The 24,370-nt window shown below is 41.0% G+C and overlaps 1 protein-coding gene across 4 annotated transcripts in view; it reads right to left on the minus strand.

Moving 5' to 3' along the window:
* The window catches only part of LOC122813204 (voltage-dependent R-type calcium channel subunit alpha-1E-like), a 4,399,719-nt gene that overhangs the window by 594,373 nt on the left and 3,780,976 nt on the right, over positions 1 to 24,370 (minus strand). For all 4 annotated transcript variants that reach the window (XM_044085387.1, XM_044085385.1, XM_044085384.1 and 1 more), the window contains one exon: positions 10,564 to 10,732. In XM_044085387.1, coding sequence (XP_043941322.1) covers positions 10,564 to 10,732 — 169 coding nt within the window. The remainder of the gene's footprint in view (positions 1 to 10,563; positions 10,733 to 24,370) is intronic.

The raw sequence follows: 24,370 nt of genomic DNA on the forward strand, positions 1-24,370 counted from the left end.
TGCCAGATATATCTGGTCCACTGGTGTTTGCAGACATGGCCTTCATTTGTTTAAGTGTATGAACATGCCCAGTATGACCTTTCAGTATGTTGTTGACTGACATTGCCTTCATTTCTCTAAGTGTGTGAGCATGCCCAGTATGCCTGTCTGTATTGAATGTTTGGATCAAGTCCAGGTAGTTTGTACTGCAGTGCAGAGCTTTGTGTTGTACACCTACAGTTAGCATACTGTTTCTGCAGGGTATCCTTCAATCATTTGGTATTGACTGTTACTCCATTTCTATATAGGATGGGAGGCACACCTGACTATTTCTACATTTCTACACAGGATTGTGGGACACACACCTTACTGTTACTACATTTCTAGGTAGGATGGGGGCACACAAGACTATTTCTACATTTCTACACAAAATTGGGGGGCACACCTGACTGTTACTACATGTATTCGTAGGATGGGGGGCACACCTGACTATGTCTAGATTTCTACATAGGATTGGGGGCACACCTGACTATGTCTAGATTTCTACATAGGATTGGGGGCACACCTGACTATGTCTAGATTTCTACATAGGATTGGGGGCACACCTGACTGTTACTGCATTTCTACATAGGATGGGGGACCACACTTGACTATTTCTACATTTCTACACAGGATTGGGGGGGCACACCTGACTGTTACTACATTTCTACGTAGGATGGGGGGCCACACCTGAAACTTGTGCACATTTGCTATGACTGTACTGGTATGTCAGGTACTCCATTTCATTCTGTATTCTAAGCTATCATGCTGACTACAGATCTTAGCTTTGATTTACCTACATATTAGTTTCTGACTTCCTACCCTTCAGAACTAACATCCCACTGCCTGACCTGCTGTGGTCTGTGTAGGCCTGGGGGGAGGTTACCCATAGGCATCATTCAGAGCCCATAGCACAGCCTTTGTTTGTGTTTGTCTACACCTGTCTTGCTGGCTGTGACTGTCGTTGGGTATGTGAAAACCCCTGACAGGCATGTGCAAGTCATTTACCTTGTGGGTGTCCCAGTATTGAGGGTGGTGCTGCAGGGCTGCCTATGTCGGATGCACATAGTACACTCCCTACACATGGTTGAGCACAGGTAGTGTCATGTTTGGCATCTCTTTTACTGTATGTGAGAGTCAGAGAGAGGTGATATTCCTTGGATCCCTCCTATGTCAGTGTATGTGCAATGTGTTGCCTCTTTGCCAAGGCCAGGGCATAGTGGGTATGCCTCCTTCTGCCTACTGGGGTAGGCTCAGGTTGTTCCTCCTCTGAGTCACTCTGTGCCTGTGCAGGCCTTGGCAATGGTGGGGGGCTGTGTGGCCCTGCCCCGTGCTGTTCCTGCTGCAGCTGTTTCTGCAGGATCATATTGTGTAGCATGGCACATACGACGACGATTTAGGTACATGTAGCTGGTGAGTACTGCAAGGCTCCATCGGATGTGTCCAGGCACCAGAACCATGACTTGAGCATCCCAAACACAAGCTCTACTATAATTCTGGTCTGTGCGTGCGCCTCATTATGGAGTTCTTGTTCAGGTGTGTGTGCATTTCTGATGGGTGTCATCAGCCATGGCTCCAGTGCATACCCAGCATCCCCCACTAGGTGACCGTGAGGGATGTCCCCATTGGCAAATCTCTGGTACAGCTGTGTCAGATGCCAGATTTTGGAATTGTGATAGCTTCCAGGGCAGAAGCACACACATTCATTATTATGCCCTGGGCATCGCACACAACCTGGCAGTTGATGGATGGGAAGCCTTTGCAGTTGATGTAGACCCTACCCCACTCACTGGGTGGTGCTTTGATGTGTATGCGCGTGCAGTCTATAGCACCCACTACCTCAGGGTATTCTGCTATTTGGTGGAACAGTTGCATATTGCTGGCCAGTGCCTCACATGTGTTGGGGAAATATACGTGCTTACTGACATGTGTTGACATGTCATCCAGGAACTGGTGGAGTACCCTGAATGCTGATGCCTGTGAGATCCCCATCATATCCTCAGTTGTCCTTTGGAAGGTAACTGTAGCTAGTATTCTTAGGCCTACACATACCTTGTCCATTGGCATTGCAAATATACCCATATCCAATGGGATGGGTTCCCCTCTGTTAATTCTGTGTGTCAGGCGTGGCGGGCACAGCTCAACAATTTGCTGTAGGAGGTCCCTGTCCACCCTATAGCGCTCCACTATCTCCAGCTCATGTAGCCCCTGGAAGGTTACCCTGAGTCTGTACACTCTTCTCCGTCTCCTCACTGTGGGTTGGTTGACAGCATTCACATACTCTCCACCCTCAGCTTCTTCCACAAGTTGTTGTATGATAGCTATTGCAGCCCCTATCATTTTGTTGTTTTGATTGTTAAAAGTTCCCCGCTTGTTTACACTGGTGGTGTACAGTATGGGAAAAACCAGAGAAGGTGCTTGCATAGTTTATAGCAGTGTTCTGGGCTGGGCTGTTCTTCTGCCTGTGTAATTGGCTGATTCTGATACATTTCACCTGCCGGCTATGCTAGTTCTTCTAGATTACCTTCTTACTGCTGTTTTCCCTTCCCATTGCCTTCCTGTTTAAGCCCAGGGGTGTGCCGTGCAAACACGGTGCTCAAATGTGCACAGAGCTGCTATCTCCTGGTTTAACTTTTGTTTTAAACCTTTAAAACCTGGTGTGTGGTGTGCACACCTGCATAGGCAATGTAAAAAATGCTAGGCAGAGTTAGACACCCCCCCTTGCTTCAGCTGTGCTTAGCTAGGAGCAAACCTGAGCCACAGGGCTCCAATCTGCTTACACTATGCCTGACACACACCCCCATGATGTCAGCTAACTCCTAGGCTTGCATCAAGCTATTCCTACTCTTACACTGTTGGGACCTGACTAGCATGCTGGGGAAAACTGGGATTTACTATCATTCCCCTCATTTGCATAGGATTGCCTGCTAACGCATAGTTACATGTCCCACACTGAACCTCCCCACATAGAAACCATTACTCACTGATCATGTTGTCTTCTGCCTGCCATTGACTTTCATGGCAGAATAGTGATTTTAGCTAGAATGCTTATTTTAGGTTTATTTTATTATTTCCCCCCCGATCTCGTTTGTGCGCCGCTGCCCTACGCTTAAACAGCTGAGATCTGCTAAAAAAAAATAAAAGTTTTTTTTTTTTTTACACTGTCTGCAATGCCAATGGCCTTATACTTGGCTATTGGCATGTTTCCTGACTGATATGCAGCGTTTATTTGGAGCTGTCACAGCTCCGTTTTGGATTTTGCTGAAATGTACTCAGTTACTAACCGAGTACATTTCTGCAGATTGCACTAGTCCTGCACGTCTGGTTTCAAGCTTCCTGGATCACACATTCACCTCATTTGCATGGATTTCTCCTGCAAATGGGGAGATTTGCATACAGGGGCTTAGTCCATGCAGGACTAGTGCAGGAGCGCTAATGCACACCCCTGCAGGCTGTTCCTGGATCACACGGCAGACTTATTGCCTGCTAGAGCTCCTGCACTAATCCTGCACGCCATGCAAGGCATGCAGAATCCGGGGGACAGTGTGTGTGTGTGTGTGTGTGTGTGTGTGTGTGTGTAAGTGTGTGTGTGTGTGTGTGTGTGTGTGTGTGTGTGTGTGTGAGTGTGTGTGTGTGTGTGTGTGTGTGTGTGTGTGTGTGTGTGTGTGTGTGTGTGTGTGTGTGTGTGTGTGTGTGCGTGTGTGTGTGAGTGAGTGTGTGTGTGTGTGTGTGTGTGTGTGTGTGTGTGTGTGTGTGTGTGTGTGTGTGTGTGTGTGTTGGGATGAACTCATGCAGTATTAATGGGAGGATAACTAACAGGCAGACCATATTGGAAAATGGCAGTATTAAAATGAGATAAGATTTAAGAGGGTGGTGCTGACTATGTCCCAAGTCACATGATCATACTTGTAGTTGTTAGTGCAGCAATAGGTCAAATGCCAATACAATTATTTGACAGGACGTAAGATTATTTCTAGCAGTTATTCAAAAACAATAACATACAGGGCTATTAATGCAGGCTGAAATGTTGTTTTTCCACTGTGCAGGTACCCCTTGTTCTTGTAGCTTGAATAGTGACTGTCTCCAGAGTTGGAAACAATGCACGTTAGGATGGAGAGGTGAGGTTGCTCGATTGCTGGGTGCTAATACAGACCTTTATAGGGCTGTTAATGCAGGTTGAAATTTTGCTTATTCTTATTGCTAGTACCCTTTGTTCTTTTAGCTTACTTAGGGCATTACAAGACTTCAGTTTGGATATGGCATTGTGACAAGGTTTTACTGGTGTAGTTGTCTGGCACTTTAAATATCAAGTGAATGTTTAAAAATAAGATATTTTTACAGCTTTTTGTAGTCTCTCTCTCTCTCTCTCTCTTTGTCTTTGATGGGAAGGAGGATGCTGATTTTCTTAAGTACTGTTGTTCTTTTTTCATAAGGTACAAACAGTGAGATCTGTAAGCTAAAAGAACTGTATGTATAACTTCAGATTGTAGGTACTTGACTAGTAAATGAAACAGATCCACTTGATTCTGAAATGGAATACAAGATAGTTTCCAAACACGCTGCATAGCTAAATATCTGGGAAGTAGGCAGGAAGCGTTTTGGACTTAACTGACTTAATTTATTTCAATAAATACCTCTAGATTGAGTTCACAGAGGAAATGATGTTCCTCAAAGAGTAAGGAAAATTATTACATCTGTTTTATAAAATGCAAGAAAACGGTGAAATCAACGTTTTCAATAATACTGCAGTGTCTCAAGCTGGGTATTGCAAATGTTCCTTGAAAATGCAGATATATTGAGAAAGAGAACTTACTTTTCCAGTGTCGAGTTTTAATGTGAAAAAGTATAAGTGCATACTTTAATATCAGTAGTAGAATGTTTACCAAACATACTCAAATTCATTGAGCAGAGGATGAACACAATTTTAATAGACATCTGTCCATCTATTCTCCCATAATATAATTATCTCCTACATGTGCTCAAGGATGATGGAACGTATCTCTGCTGTCAGCAGGAAAAAGGGCACCAAAACCCTTTCTGTTCAGGGAACCATTCTATCATAGAATGCACATCGCACCTAACTCACACACAATACATGTGCACCATCAGACAAACTAAAGACTGGTAATGCACCTATTTCATTTTTCTGGGAGGCGAGAAGACACCAAAGTGCCCAGAGGAAATGCACACAAATACAGAGAAAGCATCCAGACTGTACACAGATGACACACTATCCAAGAATGAAACAAGAGAACCTCATACTGTGTGGATGCATCGATATAGATGTTATACGATTTACTGGACAGAATTTGGTTGAACCTTCCTATTAATATTCAGTAGTACAGGAAATTCATTTCACACCTACAGTAAAGCTGTACGTTTCATTTATATATCATTGTAACAGACTGATAAATGCTGCACTCCATATTATTATGATCTTGTCATATTGTTGCTGGTTTCATTGGCTATATGCTTGCATTTATAAGAGATGTCATTGTCTCAGATTAGACCTGTAATTGTGTTTATCTATGTATTCAGCACGTGAAATCCTTTTGTAATGCATAGTAATAGTTCTCCTTTACAATGTTACATTTTCAGCATAAAATCATTTACTCAGTGCTTTCTTCTATGCTATTTCTTTAACCCTTCCACTAAACCCTAAATATTTTTTTATTCAGTGTGTGGATTCCCTGAGAAGCCTGCTCCCTCAGCCTGTTGCAAACTCACCACACTGTAGAGCTGTTACTTTCATTGTATCCTCTTGTAAATACTTGAAATCTACAAGGTTGCTCATTCAGTTCCTGATATATTTAAAAGTCTTCAGTTTGCCCTGCAAGACTGTTTTTTTTTTTATTTTACTTAAGAGGTTCCCTCCCACTGTCTGTTAATTGTTATGCTTACAAAGAGTAGTCTAGTAAAGCATTAAAGCTTTACTCCTTCCTTCTTCTCGCTCCCTGTTTACACTTACTCTTCAGTAACATCTCTTAGAGATCTACGATCTTTAACAATCATTTTATTCCTGCTTGTCTTCTGCAGGAAAACTTACACACCTGGCTTATAGGTGTCACTCACTTCTGGCCTCAAACCCACCCTCTACATTAGTGAGATAGTCCAATGATTTTAACCACATATCTTATAAAAGGACATTTATTATTAAATAATCATATTTGGGAATCATATCTCTAACTTTCAAATGGGCTGCACTCCTGCTCATGTGCAGATTGAATATCTCCTGCTAGTAGTAGCATATCTATGGTGGGGTGAAAGATGGCAGCTGCACCAGGTGCAAAATTGTAAGAGGTGTGAGTGGTAGTCATTGCATGTGTATTAGCACCATTCCAAAATAAATGTTGGCATTCCATTTGTAGTCAGAACTGAAGTGCTCTAGTGCTTTGTGTGTTTGTGGCATAAACAGCAGCAGCTGCTTGGCTGCTTGCTACAAAAGTAGGAATCACTATGCTACAGTTAAAGACTTCAGAACTGAAGTGCTTTAGCTGTCAATGTGTGAAGAGATTGCTGCAGTTTAAAAGTAAGAGTTATTTTTCATTCATGAAGTTCAGGGAAGCAGAGGACCATTCGACTGTTTTTTTCTTCTTCTTCTCATCTTAGAACTGATGGGGGTGCAAGATCAGAGAACACTGAGTTCCAGAATAGCTTAATACACCTTTGTCTACTTGTATGGGAGTTGCACATAAGCTGCACAACTCCATTCTCAGAAGGGAAAATCACTATATTTTGCTCTTTTTTCTTTAAAGCTGGCTGGTTAACAGTAAAGTAAATAGCAGACCTTCAGTTGCCTCATTTTTCTTCAACTTCAGTCGCCAGACATACTTACCACATAATTCTCCTTGTCTTGTCTAAGAACAAACCCCACATTCGCCTTTCTTTAAACCCCTCTTAAAAGCAAACTACATTGCAGTAATCATAGATTTTCAAATCTAGCACTTAAATTATAATAATGTGTTGCTTTCCATCTAAAACACCTTTGTACTTACTCCCATATTAGATCACAGTTCAAAATACATCTTAAATAATCCCACCGTGAATGCTTCCAAGCTGACCACATATCCAAACAACTCATATATTTCCCCTGTTTTCTTTTAACAACCTCATCCCACTCTTCTTCTCAGGATTTATACATGCCTTGGCTGTTATTGTTTGTGGTAAACATGATATACCTATAGTCTAATTAATTTCCACGTACGAGTTGAAAAACATACTAGCCTGATTGATAATTTGTAACTACCATGCAAATTCCACATAATCTAGTGTTCTCTTTTCTAGGTGAACGTGTGTCAAAACTCCTTTCCGCTTAATTGCTTGTTGCCTTATGTTTTTTTCTGTAACTCTATTAACCTGGGCTGTAACTGAAACTGGTCCACTGAGATCAATGCACAATTCTGGTAAAAAACTTAAATAAATGAACAGCTACACATACATATACACACGTTTATATATATAGAATGCAACTAACTCAAAAGATAACCATAAAGCCTTCTGCAGCTATATTATGAAATGTACATATAACCTACAATTCTGTACTGAGCTTACTTTTAAAGATATCTCCTTCTCTGATCCCAAGGACATTGCCAATATTCTTACAGGCAAATTATCTGCCAACTTCACCTCATTCACCCTTTCACCTTTCTCCTCCATTTACCTCACAACCCCCCACATCCAATAATTACTTAATATGCATGTCCATTAAAAATATTTAAGATGAAAATACGTTGTTTGTCACCTCTGAATTGCAACTTGTTTTTTGTGTATACCTTTTTGATAGGACCATTCAAATTTAAACTAGTAATTTGGTTTTGTCATTTTGTTTACTTTGTCAGTTTTCAAAGCTTTGTTTTTGGTCCTTGTTTTCTACTGAGTTGATAAGATGGAGAGCAACTGAGTCATTGAGGTGTTGAGATGTTGAGCTATACTAATAGTGTTTAATGTCATTTGTTAGTTGGCAGACTTGTTATGCAACAGTTAACAGATTATTAAAGAGATGTACCCTTACAGCTGTTACAGATTTGTGCACATTTCTGTAACAATCTTGTGTTATCTTGCTGTATTATAACTTTGCTCTATCAGACATTTAGAGGATGTTGAATTGGTCACTAGGTTTCTCCTACATATATGTCCAGTTTCAGTTTGGAACAATCTGGAATTTTCATTTCTGCTTTCTTGAATTGTTATTGATTGCTTGACTTTAACATTGTGAAGAAAAGTGAGTCTCAAAGGCTTTGCTCCTGTTTGCTTCTACTGGAGTTATTTATTTGATCACAAAACCAGTAACACTGCTTCCAAGTGTGCCACCAACCAAACAACTAAAAACACAAAGCACACAAAGCAGTGAATAAACAATTTTTACTTAGCACTTTCACCCAAAATACACAAAATGGACTTCTTCAGAGTACAGAATTTTAATAGGACTTACTACCAACAAATTAAGATGGTAGCCACAGGGTTGGCAGTGGCCCCACCCTGTGGTAATGTCATTATGGGAATGGTGGGAGAATTAAATTTTGACACATAGTATGGGTTATGAACATGTTAAATTTTATGCTCAGTTTGTATATAACCTCTTTTTTATAGAATGACATTCTTGATGATTGTCTATTGTTTTTTAATAATATTAATGTTAGTAAAACATTTTTTAAAATTTGTAGTTGACTGAATGGATACTGAATTTAAATTTTTATATGTTAATATTAGGATTAAAGATTCATATGCAGCATTTGCTAGAACTCTATTTATAAAAGCAATCACCATTAATAATTATTTATTTTATAATAGCAATCATCCTAACATTATTAAAAATAATATTCCTAGAATTCAATTTATTAGAGCCTCAAGACTAAAAATCAGCTGATGGGCTATTTTTGAAAGAAATGGAAACTATCCAACAGATGTTTGTAGCAAGAGGTTATAAATCTACTTGTTTCGGTGTTATAATAAAGGAGATCATGAAAAAAGGCAAAGTGATTTTTATCCTATTTTAAAGAGGAGGTCAATGTTAGGAGAGTTAAGTTCAAACAGGATTCGACTTTTAGCAAGCTAGCTTGCTGTATTGATATGTCAGTAGATAATAATAATATTGTCTATTTTGAAAAACAAACTGGAATATCATTTAAAGTAATTCTGATTTGTATCAGCTAGTAGGGCAGAAACATCAAATTGTTTTTCTAAAAGGAAATGTACCATAAAAGATTTGTTAAATAGACATAACACTAAAATTGGGCAATATAATATGAATAAAGTTAATGGACCCTATGCATGGGGTAGTTGCAGAGCTTGCCACTTTATACAGAACGACAAGTTTATTATTTTAACAAATCATAATTTTACATTGTATTCTAAGACCAGATTTACTTGTGATTCAGAAGGTTTAGTTTATATGGTATTGTGTGAAGGGTGTGCTGCATATTATGTGGGTATGGCAACAAGAACATTTGTATGATATTAAAGCACATCATGTTAATGCATTGTTCAGACATTTGTTGGAATATCCTGAGCATAAAAAAATGTAAATTTTTCTGGCTAGAAATACTTAATAGATATGTGTGAGAGGGTTATTTTAAAAATATGATTGAGCAAACAGAAACTTGATGGCAGTTAAAATTTCAAGCTGATTAACAGTGGAGTTTGAATGGGACTGTGAAAATTATTTTTTTTTAAAAAGAAGTTTTAAAGCTATAAACATATTCTAAACATATTTATTCATAGTTGTACATTTGCTTTAGTTGCAGTCTTGATAACTGATTTATTATGCATGTATTTCTTTAAATTAATTAATTCAGTGGCAAGTGATGATTGGTCATGTGTTCTGATTTGTTCTGTACTATGAAGAAGTCTGTTTTATATATTATGGACCAAAACACTAAATAAAAGTTTATTATTTACTGCTTTATGTTTTTTGTGGATTTATTTATTTATTAGAAACTGTTATAGTTGGAGCTTATAATAACACCTTCTTTTTTGGATTCCTTGGGACATTCTTTCATGTCCTTAGTGTTTACTTTGTTTTAATTTGTCTGATGAAATATGATGTATTTGAGTGTTTGATTTTAAATAATACCACATCGTTTGCGATACTTTGAAACATCATTATATTGCACTTTCATTTGCTTGACTTTGATATACTTAAATGAGTAGCTTAGCAAAAAAAAAAAAAACATTAGCATCAATCTGAATGAAGTTGTTCTATCAAGAAAAAATACATGGAAATGGCTTTTAATGAAGGCACGTCATGGCAATAAATTGATCGAAGCATTAACTCTGTTTCATGATCACTAGGAAGATTGACCCTGTACTACAAAAGAGGCTAGTTTCCTCACGTATGTATCACAAATACTTAGTATATATGGAAGCTTTAGACTTTCAATAGGCAGAAAAAAAATAATTTATATTTCAATAAGCATTTAAGACTCAGCTACGTCTCTGTATCATTTCTGTCTTAATGTTCATCTAGAACGTTTATTCATGTATTTTATTGCTAGAAACATTTTGTTGAACATTGGCTCAACAGGGACTCTATTAAAGTGTACTCACCAAAAATGAACAGAAAAAAATGAAGGAGACAAAGTAGAAATATGCCAGGTCTGTCCCACAATTCTCTACACTTCCTGTCAGTCCAGAAGAGATCTGCGCATCTGGTTCACATTTTTTTCCACCAAGACATGCTAACATAATCTCTTGCCATGCCTCTCCTGTTGCACTCCTAACAAACATGAAAAGGTACAGAATGTTAATTACTTTACTATAATTTTTTAATAAAACAGCATGCAAATAAAAAAGTATGAAATATGTTTTTATAATTATTTTGCTATCATTTTACAATCTACTCTGCACTCAGATGATTCAAAATTATATACCAACAATACAATGACCCATGTACACATGCACACATGCAGGTACGCAGACACACACTGCAACACATTAGAGAATGTAATGTTATCAGTATATTGCAATAAAGTCACTCTACATGAAAGTCTGCTACACAAAATAGTATAATTTTTTGTTTACTAAACTTGTTTCTCATTAAATTTTGTTACATATATAGTAATAATACATACATTCATTAAGAAAATCAACAATATGTGCATTTATCTTCAGTCGAACTTACAAATAAAATTATTACATTAATGGTACTTCACAGATATCCTGTTTTGTTTTATTTACCAAAATTAAGAAGTAGATCTAGATAATAAATGAAGTAGTAAATTAATTATTACAGTCCAGTAATTCTGCTAGGAAAACACTACAGACATCCCAGAGTTGGAAGATAAAATTCAATAAAGATCTAAGCAGCTGCTATTCAACTCATGTTCCTTATTTCAACTATGGTGGATGAGTTAGCAATTTACACCCATCAATGCTATTCTGCTGTAAAAGAGCAAGTGTTGACAAACTTTCCCTGGGATTCAGAAACAGTCCTTGCACTGTGATAGCTAATTTTGTGAGATGAATGGCCATATGCTGGGTTGGGAGCGATTTAGAGACATACTCAGCACAACTAATGAAAGCCAAGAAATGGTCAGGGCAGCATAATATGGAAATGGTAGTGTAATTAGCATGGAGAACATCGATATCTGTGCAGTAACAAAAACCTGGTTCAGGGCTCTCGAGAGCACCCCAGCACTACCAGGTTATACCTCATACCATGCTTTTCGGCCCCAAAACTTGGACCGAACCACAAAAGGAGGGGGAAGTATCGATATTCATCAAAGATACCCACACCTCCAGGTTGGTGGCAAAGCACGAAGCATCAGAGGCTATCCATGTGCAACTAACAGTGGGTAAAACTGCCTTCCTGTTTATAGCCTGCTACAGACCACCCTCCCAAACCCAGGAACCCCACTTGGCCTTCCTGAGAACACTGGAAAATATGAAGGTCTCTCCAAACACCATTATATTGGGCGACTTCAACTACCCAAACATAGACTGGGAGCATTACTCTAGCTCCAACACCTAGCCCAAAGGTTCCTAGAATTTATAAACTGCTATGGAACAACTTGTTACCACTCCCACAAGAGGGGAAAACATACTGGACCTGATCATCACCAACATGGGGACTCTATGCTCCAGACCAGAAGTGTATCCCTCACTGGTAAGATCAGACCATAAACTATTCTCACTGGATATTCACATCCCGACCCCACCCCCTGCCCAGAAAACCACAGTGAAAAACTTTTCTAAAGCAAATTTCACACTCCTCAAAACCGAGGTAGAATCCTTCAAAGCCCCCGGGCCTGTGGAAAATACGGCCCAGACCGCAAAATCCTTTATAAATGCATTCTATGAACACCTTCAGGAATGCATGGATCATGCGATCCCAAATAAAACCAAGACCCAATCCTCCAAAGGCAGACGTCCTATCTGGTGGACCCCAGCCATAAACAAACTATAAAATAGAAGGAGGGAGCTACTAAATGATAGAGCAAAATCCCAAAAAGGGAAGGCATCACTGATCAGTATTAGCAAAAAACTACGGGCACTCATAAAATCGTCTAAGGCCAGCTTCGAGAGAAAAATTGCACAGGACACTAAGGATAATCACAAGGCTTTCTTTAGTTATGTTAGGAACCTGGGTGGTAATCCTCAGATATGCTCAGAATTAGTCCAAAATGACAAAATACACCGAACCCACAGACACTGCCAACATCCTAGCTGACAGGTTCAGCGCAACTCCCCCCCCCCTCACACCAAAAGGGCAAATATCTATTCCAGCAGAGTGCTGCCCCCTGACATCTCAGATGCTCAGGTAAGAGCCACCCTCTCCAAAGCAAAAAACACAGCATCAATGGGACCAGACGCTGTCCCGGGCTGCGTCCTACATGAACTCCAAGAAGAGCTAAACCCAAACATAAAACTACTGTTCAATCTCAGCCTTACTACAGGATATGTGCCCAAAGAGTGGCGTACAGCAACAGTGGTCCCTCTCCATAAAGGTGGTGCCTCAACAGATCCTGGAAACTATCGCCCCATAAGCCTGACTAGCTTGGTCTGCAAAGCTATGGAAAGGATCATCATGGACCTCATAAATAAAGATATTGGGGACCTACAGACACTGGATCCTACCCAGTTCAGCTTTGTTAAGGGCAGATCCTGCCTCTGAAACCTGGTTGATTTCTTTGAAACAGTCACCAAGGCCATTGACGAGGGGAAGGTGGTCCACACAGCCTACCTGGACCTCACAAAAGCCTTCGATACAATACCCCACTCGGGCATTATAGATAAGCTTACCAGCTTAAATATAAACCCCTATGTCACTAGATGGATTGCAAACTGGCTCAAGGATAGAACCCACATGGTTAGAATTGCTGGAGCCATGTCAGACTCCAAACCAGTTACAAGTAGTGTCCCAAAAGGCTCAGTTCTGGGACCTCTCTTGTTCGGTATATATTTATCAGAGGTACAGGCCAACATGGAAGGACTGTGGCTGACAAAGTTCGCAGATGACTGCAAACTGGGCACCATAATCGACTCTCCAGCTGACACAAGCATCCTCCAAAAGGGCCTCATAAAAACAGACAACTGGTGCCAGAGCCATGGCCTCAAGCTAAATGCCAAAAAGTGTATAGTCATCCCCTTTGGCAAAAACAAAGTGCCCACAAATTACCACATAGGTGGTAATCCATTAAGTACAGAAGAAGTAATTAGGGACCTGGGGACCCAAGTTGATAGCAATCTCTCATTTGACAACCACGTGGCCAAAGTGGTTAGAAAAACATTTTATATAGCCCACCTAATGATGAAGGGATTCACATCTAGATCAGGTGAGGTCATCGTGCCTCTTTACTCATCCCTCATCAGGCCCATAATTGAGTACAATGCCCCTTTTGGGATGTACCTTACCAGACACCTGCAGCAACTGGAAAGACCCCAAAAGTACCTCACCAAGAGGATCAAAGGGCTCAAACAGATGCCATATGCTGCCCGGTTAAAGAAACTCCAGCTCTACTCAGTGGCATACCGCCTGTTCAGAGGCGATCTGTGCCTGACGTATAAAGCCATGTCCTACCCGGAATTAATGGACATGCTACGCGCTCGAGAGACTTGAACCTCAGCACTGAAATAAACAGGACATGCTGGAGGGACAGATTCATAACCCAGAGGCTCCCTTCACTCTGGAATAAAATCCCAGTCCAGGTTAGGCAGAGTCCCTCATTGACTCTCTTCAAGAGGAATCTTGATGAGTGGATGGGAGATCGTAGGTTTACCCCGGGTATCACTTCTGTGTCACTGTTAGACAGAGGCACAGTATACTAACCTCGAAAAAGGGCATAGCAAAATAAATTTAAAATGGGTGGCGAAAGCCAAACACATTCTGGCTAGACTTATAAATGCCCTAGGGCAGATAGCCTAGTATGAACCTATGAACCTATGACTCAGAAATGAGCAGCACTATTATAATGAAGACAATGCTGGGTGCACATTAGAGTAAACAATGTGGCAGAGTATTTTTTTGTGGAGAGATGCTGTACCAGAGTTGTTGAGCACAACAAAATCTTGGCGGTATGGGAGACAGACTATAAAAACATGTACATAGTAGCTGCCACATTAGTGACTATGTATATACAAGAGGTTATTACCTCTTCTGGTAGTCACAGTGATATACATCATTGCCCTTGGCAGTACCATTTACCTTTGTGTAACAAACTATATTATCCACAACACAGAAGTATTGGACCACTATGATAGTGGCACCATGCAGGAACTGGTTGAGATGCATCACCCTCATATGCAAGCATGTGGAATGCATAGAGCTCTTGTCCCCATGGACACTAAGGTATGTGTATTTTTGATATGTGCTATAGGGATCTTTCAGGCACCAATGTCCCAGGCATTTGTCTCAAGGGTGCTTCATCTCCTCCTCATGTCATGTGATAGCATATGGAGATCACATGTGGTTTCCACATAACACAGTGGACAGACGCAACACTGTTGGCATCTGTAATGCACAGAGCACAGTGTACAAGCTGTCAGCATGTCACCCAGGCAGTGCACACTATTCCACCAATCTGGCATGGCTGCAAATTATACCAGTGGTTTGTGCGGCATGATTTTTCAAAGTTTAATCTTATTGTTGATGCTGGATGTACCCTGGAGACATGGCTAATGACATCAATAAGAAACCCTAGAGTATGGCAGAGAATACATAGAATAATCTCCTGTCACAGACCAGATGATTTGTCTAATATGTGTTTAGCCTGCTAAAGGCCCATTTCTGCTGACTGGATATCTCTGGTACTGCACTGCAGAATGACCCTGGAAATGCAGCAACATCTTTGCAGTACGCACAGTGTACAAAATATCTTGATATGCAAGCATTTAGAGTAGGGCAAAAAAGTTTGAGAGGCGAGTGCTTGAAAGTCAGCAGCAAAGGAAGTGCCTGTTGAGTAGTCTGCAAAAGAGCTGCTTGCAGGGAAGGAGCATCTGAAGAAGGAGGTGCCATATAAGGAGTTTGTACAGGAGCTGGCAGCAGGTGAGGAGCAAGTGATGGAGGAGATGCTTGATAAAGAAAGTGTAGAGGAGCTGGAAGGATTATGGCAGATGGAGGCAAGCACAGGATGTTGTGCCAGTGACTAAGAAGTAATGTCTGGTTCATAATTATGGGCCAGAAAAAACAGTACATATGGTTTCACTTCATATTGCCGAAATGCTGAAATATCGAATTTCAGCATTTTGACAGTATAAAGCTGGAACCATCACAACACCAATACTTCACAATCATGAAACCAAATCTAGCACACAGCATACAGCACACAACACACAAACCATAACACCCATAACACAAAACATTTAAACACAACAAAACGCCACACAGACACACACCTAAACTACACAAATGTAGGGGGGCAAGCCCACCTGCAGCCCCCACACCCCCCTACTTATATATATACTAACTACAAAATCGCATAAACAGTAAAAAAAAAAAAAAAAAATCACACACACTCATACCTCCATCTCCCTACCCTAACCAACTCATACAAGTTACAAAAGCACTCACGCACACTCACTCACCTTAAACTGCAGACACCATTCCAGCCAAACACTTCCATAATATAACATAAATGCATAAAGTGCAAATTCGACATAGTGCTATTCGCTCTTATGCACTTTCATTATTTTGTTGTTTCGGCTTCATGGACACGAATTGCTGAAATTCGATATTTCAGCAATTTGTGATTATGAAGTGAAAACATATAAATATATATATATATATATATATATATATATATATATATATATACATATGTATATATATATATATATATATATATATACATATGTATATGTATGTGTGTATATAGCTATATATATATATATATATATATATATATATATATATATATATATATATGTTGTTGTTTGTCTTTCGGCTTTTCCCGGTTAGGGGTCACAACAGCAGAACTCCGGTCTGCTAATGATTGGCAATAGATTTTCATGAATGCCGAGGTGCCAGCTCGATGTCCAACCTTCAACAAAGGCATGCCCATTTATGCATGTCTTTCGAACGCCCACCCAACCGGAGGGAGGGCATGCAGACTCCACACAGAAGGCACTCCCCGCAATCCAGCCGAGAATCTATCGGGAGAACCTCTTGCTGTGAGGCAACAATGCTACCGCTGCACCACCGCCACCGGAAATCAGCTGGGCCGGGAGAGCTCCCGCCTGGGAGGGGCGGGTCCGGACCACGGCCCCCACCGGGACGGAAGCCCAGAAGGGAGAGAGGTGCTGAAATCGGCCTTGAAGGGTGCTCCCCGGCCGGGTGAAAGGGTCCCGACCACCCCTTGTTTATCAAACAGTAAAAGTGATGCATGCAAAATTGCACTCAGACTGTGCTATACTATGCATAGGCAGGCCAGGCTATGAGTACTGAAGGTAAGTCACAGTTGTCATCACGTGCACAGGTGGGGAGTGCCACAGTGACAGAGGTTAACAACAGGCAGTGGGGGGGGTTAATGCTGTGAGAGTGTGTGTGTGTGTGTGTGTGTGTGTGTGTGTGTGTGTGTGTGTGTGTGTGTGTGTGTGTGTGTGTGTGTGTATGTGTTTAGCATGGGCAGTTGATTTCTGGGAATGGGGAAACTGGGCAGGGATGTGATGATGTCTCTATTGTTTTGTTACTGGGTGGTGATGGGCAGTAATTCTGATGTGTATGTACATTTTTATGGGGACACAGCTTCAGCAGATGCTGCTGTATTGTGCTGGAGACTGAAGGATGGGCCCAAGATATCCATTGATGATGTATGTATATCCTTGTCCAGGGGTGCCCTCTCCTGAGTTTATCTCAGGTATGATCCACAGCACACAGATAAGATGATCCATGAATGTGAACAGTGGGTCATGTCATGGTTGGTCTCCACATGAGCACATACATCACCCCACAGTACCTTCAGCAATGGATGGTGGTGCTAACTTGGTGGATCTATGGATCACAGGCCATGCCCTCTCCCTCTCACTGTTACAGTAGCATTCCCAATATATGTGAGGTAGACATTAAACAAGAAATTTGTTGGCTATGAGGGGTGTCAGCTCATGGTCACCTGCTGTGTGCAGTCTCCCTGTGTGTATGTCCATGACGTTGCATAGATAGTTCTTTCACTCCTGCAAGTCTTCATGTAGATCATGTATTATCCCAAACAGCTCAGTTGTGGCTGTATATGCTTCTGCATGTCTCTGTGGTATGGCCCTGTACAAATCATGAGTAGCAGCCATGGACAGACATAGCTCTTGGGGGGAGGGGCAATACCTATGGTGTATTTGGCAACCAGCATTCTGGCTCCTTGAGGTAATTTGCCCAACAAATGCAGCTGGCAGGAACCAAGGGAGACAATGGCACTGGAGTTGAGACCACTTCTTGAATTGATGTGCTGACATCTTCCTGTCCCTGGGTGACATCCTGGGTCTGTGGGATGGGTTGCATAAGCACAGATGCTGTGTTGATGAATGGGGGTAAGAATGTGGCTATCACATTACCAAATTCTACCACTGACACTGTGACCCTTGACTGTGCTGGGATGTTTCTGCTATCATCATCATGACAGCCAGACATTTCCTAAAATCTGGCAGATATAAATCTACAGGACAGGACCCTAGTAACACAGCACTTGTGAAAACACCAAAATATTTTGCAGGCAAAGGGAAAGGACAACTCAGTGAAACTACTATAATGGAAATTAGTGCTACACACAGCATCTCTTTAGCTTAATTTGGGAAGACAGCTTTTATGGCTGCATTCTCAATGTTCCTGTAAAACAAACAGATCATGCTTTTAAGCTGTATTACCTGAACTGGCAAATAGACAGAGCCTCATGTTTAGACAAATCTATCTTGGGCATCATTGATTGATATCTGGAGTGATATGCGCAACCAGTTTTTATCACTCACAGCACTGCTATCATCTATAACAAACCACTAGACACAATTGCAGATAATCTGGTCATACTCTCTCTCTGGGAGAACTTGCTCTTTGGGTGCTTCTCATCTTTGAACATGACAACTTGGAATACCAAATACATGTGTATGTAAGTTCTCAGTAGGTCATACAAGATATACACCTTCACACCTTCACCTGCAAGTGAACATTGCTGGTAATACTCCTGTTCCATTGCTACACTGATAGGGGGACCTACGACCTGTATGCCTGTCATTTATGTGTAGGAATTATTGAGAGATATCAGTCTGTGTGCTACAGTCACACAGGACATGGGTGTCAAAGCACATGGAGGAGCAATCTAGCAGCACACGTGGCTGTATGTAGGATGTATCATGTCATCTGTACATGCATAGGTCACACAGGCAAACTTACTGCCTTAGTATAGACTCAGCAGTATTACAACTGTTGCACCACTCTTCCTGTTACTCCTTCTGACAGTACAGGTGCCGCAATTCCATCACAGGATTTGACTGCCAGTGTTCACCAGAGTGATATATACTGCTTCTTCTATATTACTGTGTATCTGAGGGCCACTGCACTGTCACCCAGTACAGAGTAAAGTACATTACATGCATGCAACCTGCAGGTAGGCTTAGGCCTTCCACAGGGTATCCCACAAGAAGTGAATGTAATCACCTTCTACTGTCTGCAGATATCCCCCAATATAGGTAAGTGTGTAGGCCATCTCACCCCCACACAACATATGTAGTTCATTCAAGACATACAACACACTGGTAAAAATGCAGGAAGGGGATACCCCAAAGTTGTAGAAAGACAATGACCTTAATTTCTCCTACAGGCAACTCTGGTGCATGCAAGATATGTGTCTTTTGAAGAATGCATTGGATCCCAAGCCTACAACTCTAATGGCTTATTGGTTCTGTATCCTCCTGAACTACAACTGTAGAGGCTTTCTTTACATCTGCTGTTGATAGGAGGGGTGAATATAAAAGTTATATGAAAACATATAAAAAGTATTGCCATGAAAGTATGCTGACACCAAGTCCACTCTAAGCACACCTTTGACCTCTGCTGGATGGATTATCCCTAACAAACACAGCACACAGTACTACACTCACTACTACTACTGTTGTGTCAATACTGTCACTTTCCACACATTTTGTATTTTCACTACTCAAACTGTATACTAATTACCTGATGGGTATAACTATTCCATAAAAGACAGTGCAGCATTTCTGCAACAGCTGTGCTTGTTTATCAGCCAGTAGAACCTTCCAATAACTCCATACCAACATTGACTGGGACTTACATGGTCACTAGCCTCCAGTTAAAGGCATGGTACCTGCATATTACACAAAGCCACAAACCTACATCCTATTCATACTCCCTGCCTTGTCACTGCACCCTAGCCCTGTATACAGTCCCTGCATATCTCTTAAGCTTTAAGCGTAAATAATCTGGACTAAGCCAAAAATAATTGGGGAGGGGCACTAGCCCCAAATCAGGGACAAATTTTAAATAATGCTCTTATAAACTATGAACGTTTGTAGAATAACACGTTTTGAATTAGCATGCATTTTCTGAAGGATATGAAGTCTGAAACACAAATGTATGTCATTATTTAGTGACTGCAACCCTCAATAACTTACCAGAAAACCACAAGTTTTATGAAAAACAGGCCAAAGATATGAGACAATATCTGGACATTCTGTGAAAATCTGGACATTTGAGAGTTGTTGGTTGTTGACACAGTAGCACCATTGCTGCCATTAACAACCATGATCTACAGTATCAAAGTGCCACATACATCCTTCAACAACCCAAAGTGCCAAGCACATCCTTCAAAAACACAAAGTGCCACGCACATCCTTCAGCAACACAAAGTGCCACGCACGTCCTTCAACAACACACAAGTAAAGCAGTAATACAACAGCAAAAGTGTCATTACCCATTCATTTGACACTTTATAAATGTGCATTTCTTGTAGGAATTACTGCAAACGTTCTATAATACAACTCTACAGTTTGCTAAACATAAGTCTTCTAAAGCACAATGAGCCCAACACTGTCTGCGACAGCTTTATTAAGCAATTTTGAGGCTCTTAACAGAGTCCTTATACTAATGAAACTAGTAGGAAAGGATGTTCAAAATCTTACTTTTATCTCTTATCACAAATCAAGAGTCTTGGGCACTATGTGAACTTGCATGATCACATGTGTTACACTAAGAAGGCTGGGCCACTCTTTCTGTGTCATTCAGACTGGTCAAGCTACATAGTTGGCCGAAGATGTGCTTCATGTGTCAACAACATCAGCATGAGTGGCTATGAGATGGCTACCATATTTCCGTCAGTTAAAATCTGGTGAATGGCCATGGATTCCAAAGGCACTTAGTTCTTATTTGAAGGATGATGACGAGCTCTTTCTGCATGGAAAGCACAGCCACTGCTTCATGGTGCCTGACATGCAGAGCGGTTGCCACATCTCTGCACTGTGCACACTGGCCCAGTCATGGTATAGGTAGGGCATGGTTGGCTGGGTTGGGGGTGTTAGGGGTGTTTCGGGTGTGGTCCATGGCAAGGGCTGCAGGTTGGAAGTTCTGTGACAGGATGTGGAGATTCATTTCAGGTAGGAGATGGGGGTCTTTGTTGGGGTGCCTCGTTATAATATTGTCCATGTGTCACTCCACCATATTCACTGTTGGTGACACTTTCACTTGGCATACCCCTGGCTTTTGTGCTATGCCCATACTGAATGCCCTGGTGCATGCCAAAGAACCCTAAAGCCATTGCAATTGACTAGCTGATAACGATATCTGTTGGACGTGATTGTTTGCCAGCCTGTGGTACAGAACAGTGCTCTTACAGGCATGTGAGATTGCATAAGTATTACAACTGTGCAAATCTATATGATATATCTTTTACAATGTTCCATACAGCATGTTCAATGGTCGCAACCACCACACTTCCTATGGCAAATTACAGCTAACATCTCATTCTTACAGCTGCAGCTTCAACCTTTCCTCACAAAATCCTGGCCATAGTGACAGTGGCACTGCACACTTGTTAAACATCATACAGTGGAGACATTTGAGGTTATTTACATACGTAAAATGATCTGATCTGGCTTAGCAGCATACCTAGTAGCTGCATAGCAGTAGGTTCTTAAATAAGTGGTCATCTGAAATATTCATGGTACTAAAGTCATTTTTTGTCTTTCCCTCTCCCTCTACATTTTTTTCTATCCTTTTTTATATTTTATTTGATGTTGTTTGTTTATTTCTGTTGACTGTTAACATTTTCTACAACAGCTGCCATATCTATGTTAGTGCTGTGGTGCAAGTCCTCACATTGTCATTGGCTCCAGAATTCCCCTGCCATCACACTACCTGCCTCCACTCCTGCCTCTCTATCAGGTGCAGAGAAGGGGTGACATGGGGTGACTCCTGGCAGTTGTTCATTGAAGGTGAGTGCTGTTGTTTTCCTCAAGTGATACTGCTGGGGTGGTCACAAATTGTCACTTGGGGAAGTAGGGACATGTGGTGGGCAAATTGGTAAACCTGTTAATTTACCAGCACTCCCACCACCTTTGCCATATCCCTCTGGGTGATGCCTACATTAGCAGTGTGTGACTTACAGAACCATACCTCTGCCTGTCACTGCCATCAACTTGGGCATGGTCCATTGTGGGGGGGGGGGGGTCAAAGAGGTGACTGACCTCTTCATGTGCTTAGCCCAAGCAGTCTTGTGTCAGAAGAGGGATACCCACCCTCCCCTCCCATCTGTCAGAAAAGGGATACCAACCCTCTCCTCCTATCCCAATTTTTCCCATCCTTCTAGTTTTTTTTGTCCATCCCTCCCTATCACCTACTGTCCCTCCCCATCTCCTATTGTCCTTCCTGTGTTTACATGTTTACAATTACGTGGTCACACTCACCCAATTTATATCAGCACCTCCCCTCTTTATCTTTGTCTGTGTTTTGTGTTTGTTTTTGTGCCCTTTCTTCCATACTTTTACCCTATTTCCATACCCTGCTTTCCCCTTACACCCTTCCCAATCTATCTTCCATAAAAGTAAATAATATGGGCACAGTCTCACAAAACAAATATTAATCTTTCCTCTCCTCCATTGCCTTACTTACCTTTCTCTGTGTATTTTCCTCTGCTTGCCCCTCCCCCCATTCTTACTTTCCTATACCTCCACTTCCTCACCATTTAAAACAATATATAGGTATTGCTTCGAGCCACTTATTGTGGTCCCTACCATTCTCATAGTGCCGAGATGTAGTGCAAGTGCACGTGCTTAGGCACATGCATGCTTCTTACTCACAAATGGTCTCACCATCAGTCCTATCATTTCTACAAGCAGGCATCATAACTGGTTGCTGCTAAAGTGATGCCTACAAGCTAATTGTAATTATCTTTGGGCTGCATTGCATACGTTAGCATTTCAGACGTGGTCTTTGCACAGTTGCAAAAGACGTGTTTCTGTATCTCATGATTTATCTGCAGACTTTTTTTTCCTTTCTTCTTACATTTTATTTAACTCTATCATTATTCATGACAAGTGCTTTTATGCTGCCTCTTCTTACCATACCTCTTAACCTCTTAGAGCAAGAAATCTGGACAACGCCATATATTATGGGGGGACAAAGGCCCAATAATAGGGGCAATTTTTAAATATTGCTCTTACAAACTTACAAAGTTGTTAGCATAGCAGGTTTTGCATTAGCATGCATTTTCTGAACAGTATGAAGTCTGAAATTCAAATGACTGTCATTATTTTCTGATTTTAATTTTCAGTGACTTGCCAGAGGATCACCTGTCTGCTCATGATTTGCAGTGGAGTTTTACAGTGTCGATTTGGCAGCCTGATGGCCACCCTTCGATAGAAGGCACACACTCATGCCTAGGGACAATTTAGAGTGTTCATTCCACCTACAGCATGTCTTTGGGATGTGGGAGGAAACCGGAGCACCTGGAGGAAACCCACGCGACCACAGGGAGGACATGTAGACTCTGCACAGAAGGCACCCTATTGCTGTTAATTAATGCTTTATTGAAATCTATATGACACTAACTTTTAAGAGCATTTAGTAGGAGCAGGTGAACATTTGGCAGATGCAGCAGACTCACAGTTTTGCAAAGAAATATGACTGTGTGCTGCAACATGCAGGCACTGCAACAAATTGATTTACCTTAAAAAGGTTGCAAAAATAGGAAGATCTGCTATAAACATCTACTTGTCTTCATGTTGTTAAATACACAGAAGAAAAATAGATACTTAAGCAATAACTGTCGATGTCCATGTGGTATATTAAGATTTACCTATGGTTGGTATGGTTTATTCACGAGGGTGAAGCCCAAGTGATTAAATAAAGCCAACCATGGGTAACTCTTAATATACCCAAAAGAGAAATCCCCTGCATGGAAGTGATTGCACGGTTGGAAACTATATGAATAAATAACAGAAATAGACAGCAACTGTACGCTGTGTAATTAATTATTTATTAATACATAAAACACGAGAGATAACAGACCTGTTTCAGCTAAGAGGTTAACCTAGCCCTCATCAGTGTAACAAAAAACATTTACTTTTACACAGCGTACAGTTGCTGGCTATTTCTGTTATTAAATCTTAATATACCTCACCATGGAGTCAGTTATTGCTATTATACAATGACATTATTTAACAAAAAAATGTACTTTTCTATTAAATAATGTCCTTGTATAATGGAGCAGTGCTGTCCTTCCACTGCTGGTACATATCCTGTTGCCTTTTTTGATGTACTGTGCATGCATAAGAGACTTGCCTTCCCATGCATACCCAGTACATCAGTGCTTTGCACAGGAGGCAATGGAACTCCTTTTTTCTTTTTTTTTTTTTTTAATTAAAAAGAAAATCGTTTGGGGCAGTTTAGGTGTAGGAGAGAGACAGAATGGAGGGAAAAAAATGA

This window comes from Protopterus annectens, chromosome 10.part0 (assembly GCF_019279795.1).
Source record: "Protopterus annectens isolate FY-2018-M chromosome 10.part0, PAN1.0, whole genome shotgun sequence".
Classification (NCBI taxonomy): domain Eukaryota; kingdom Metazoa; phylum Chordata; order Ceratodontiformes; family Protopteridae; genus Protopterus; species Protopterus annectens.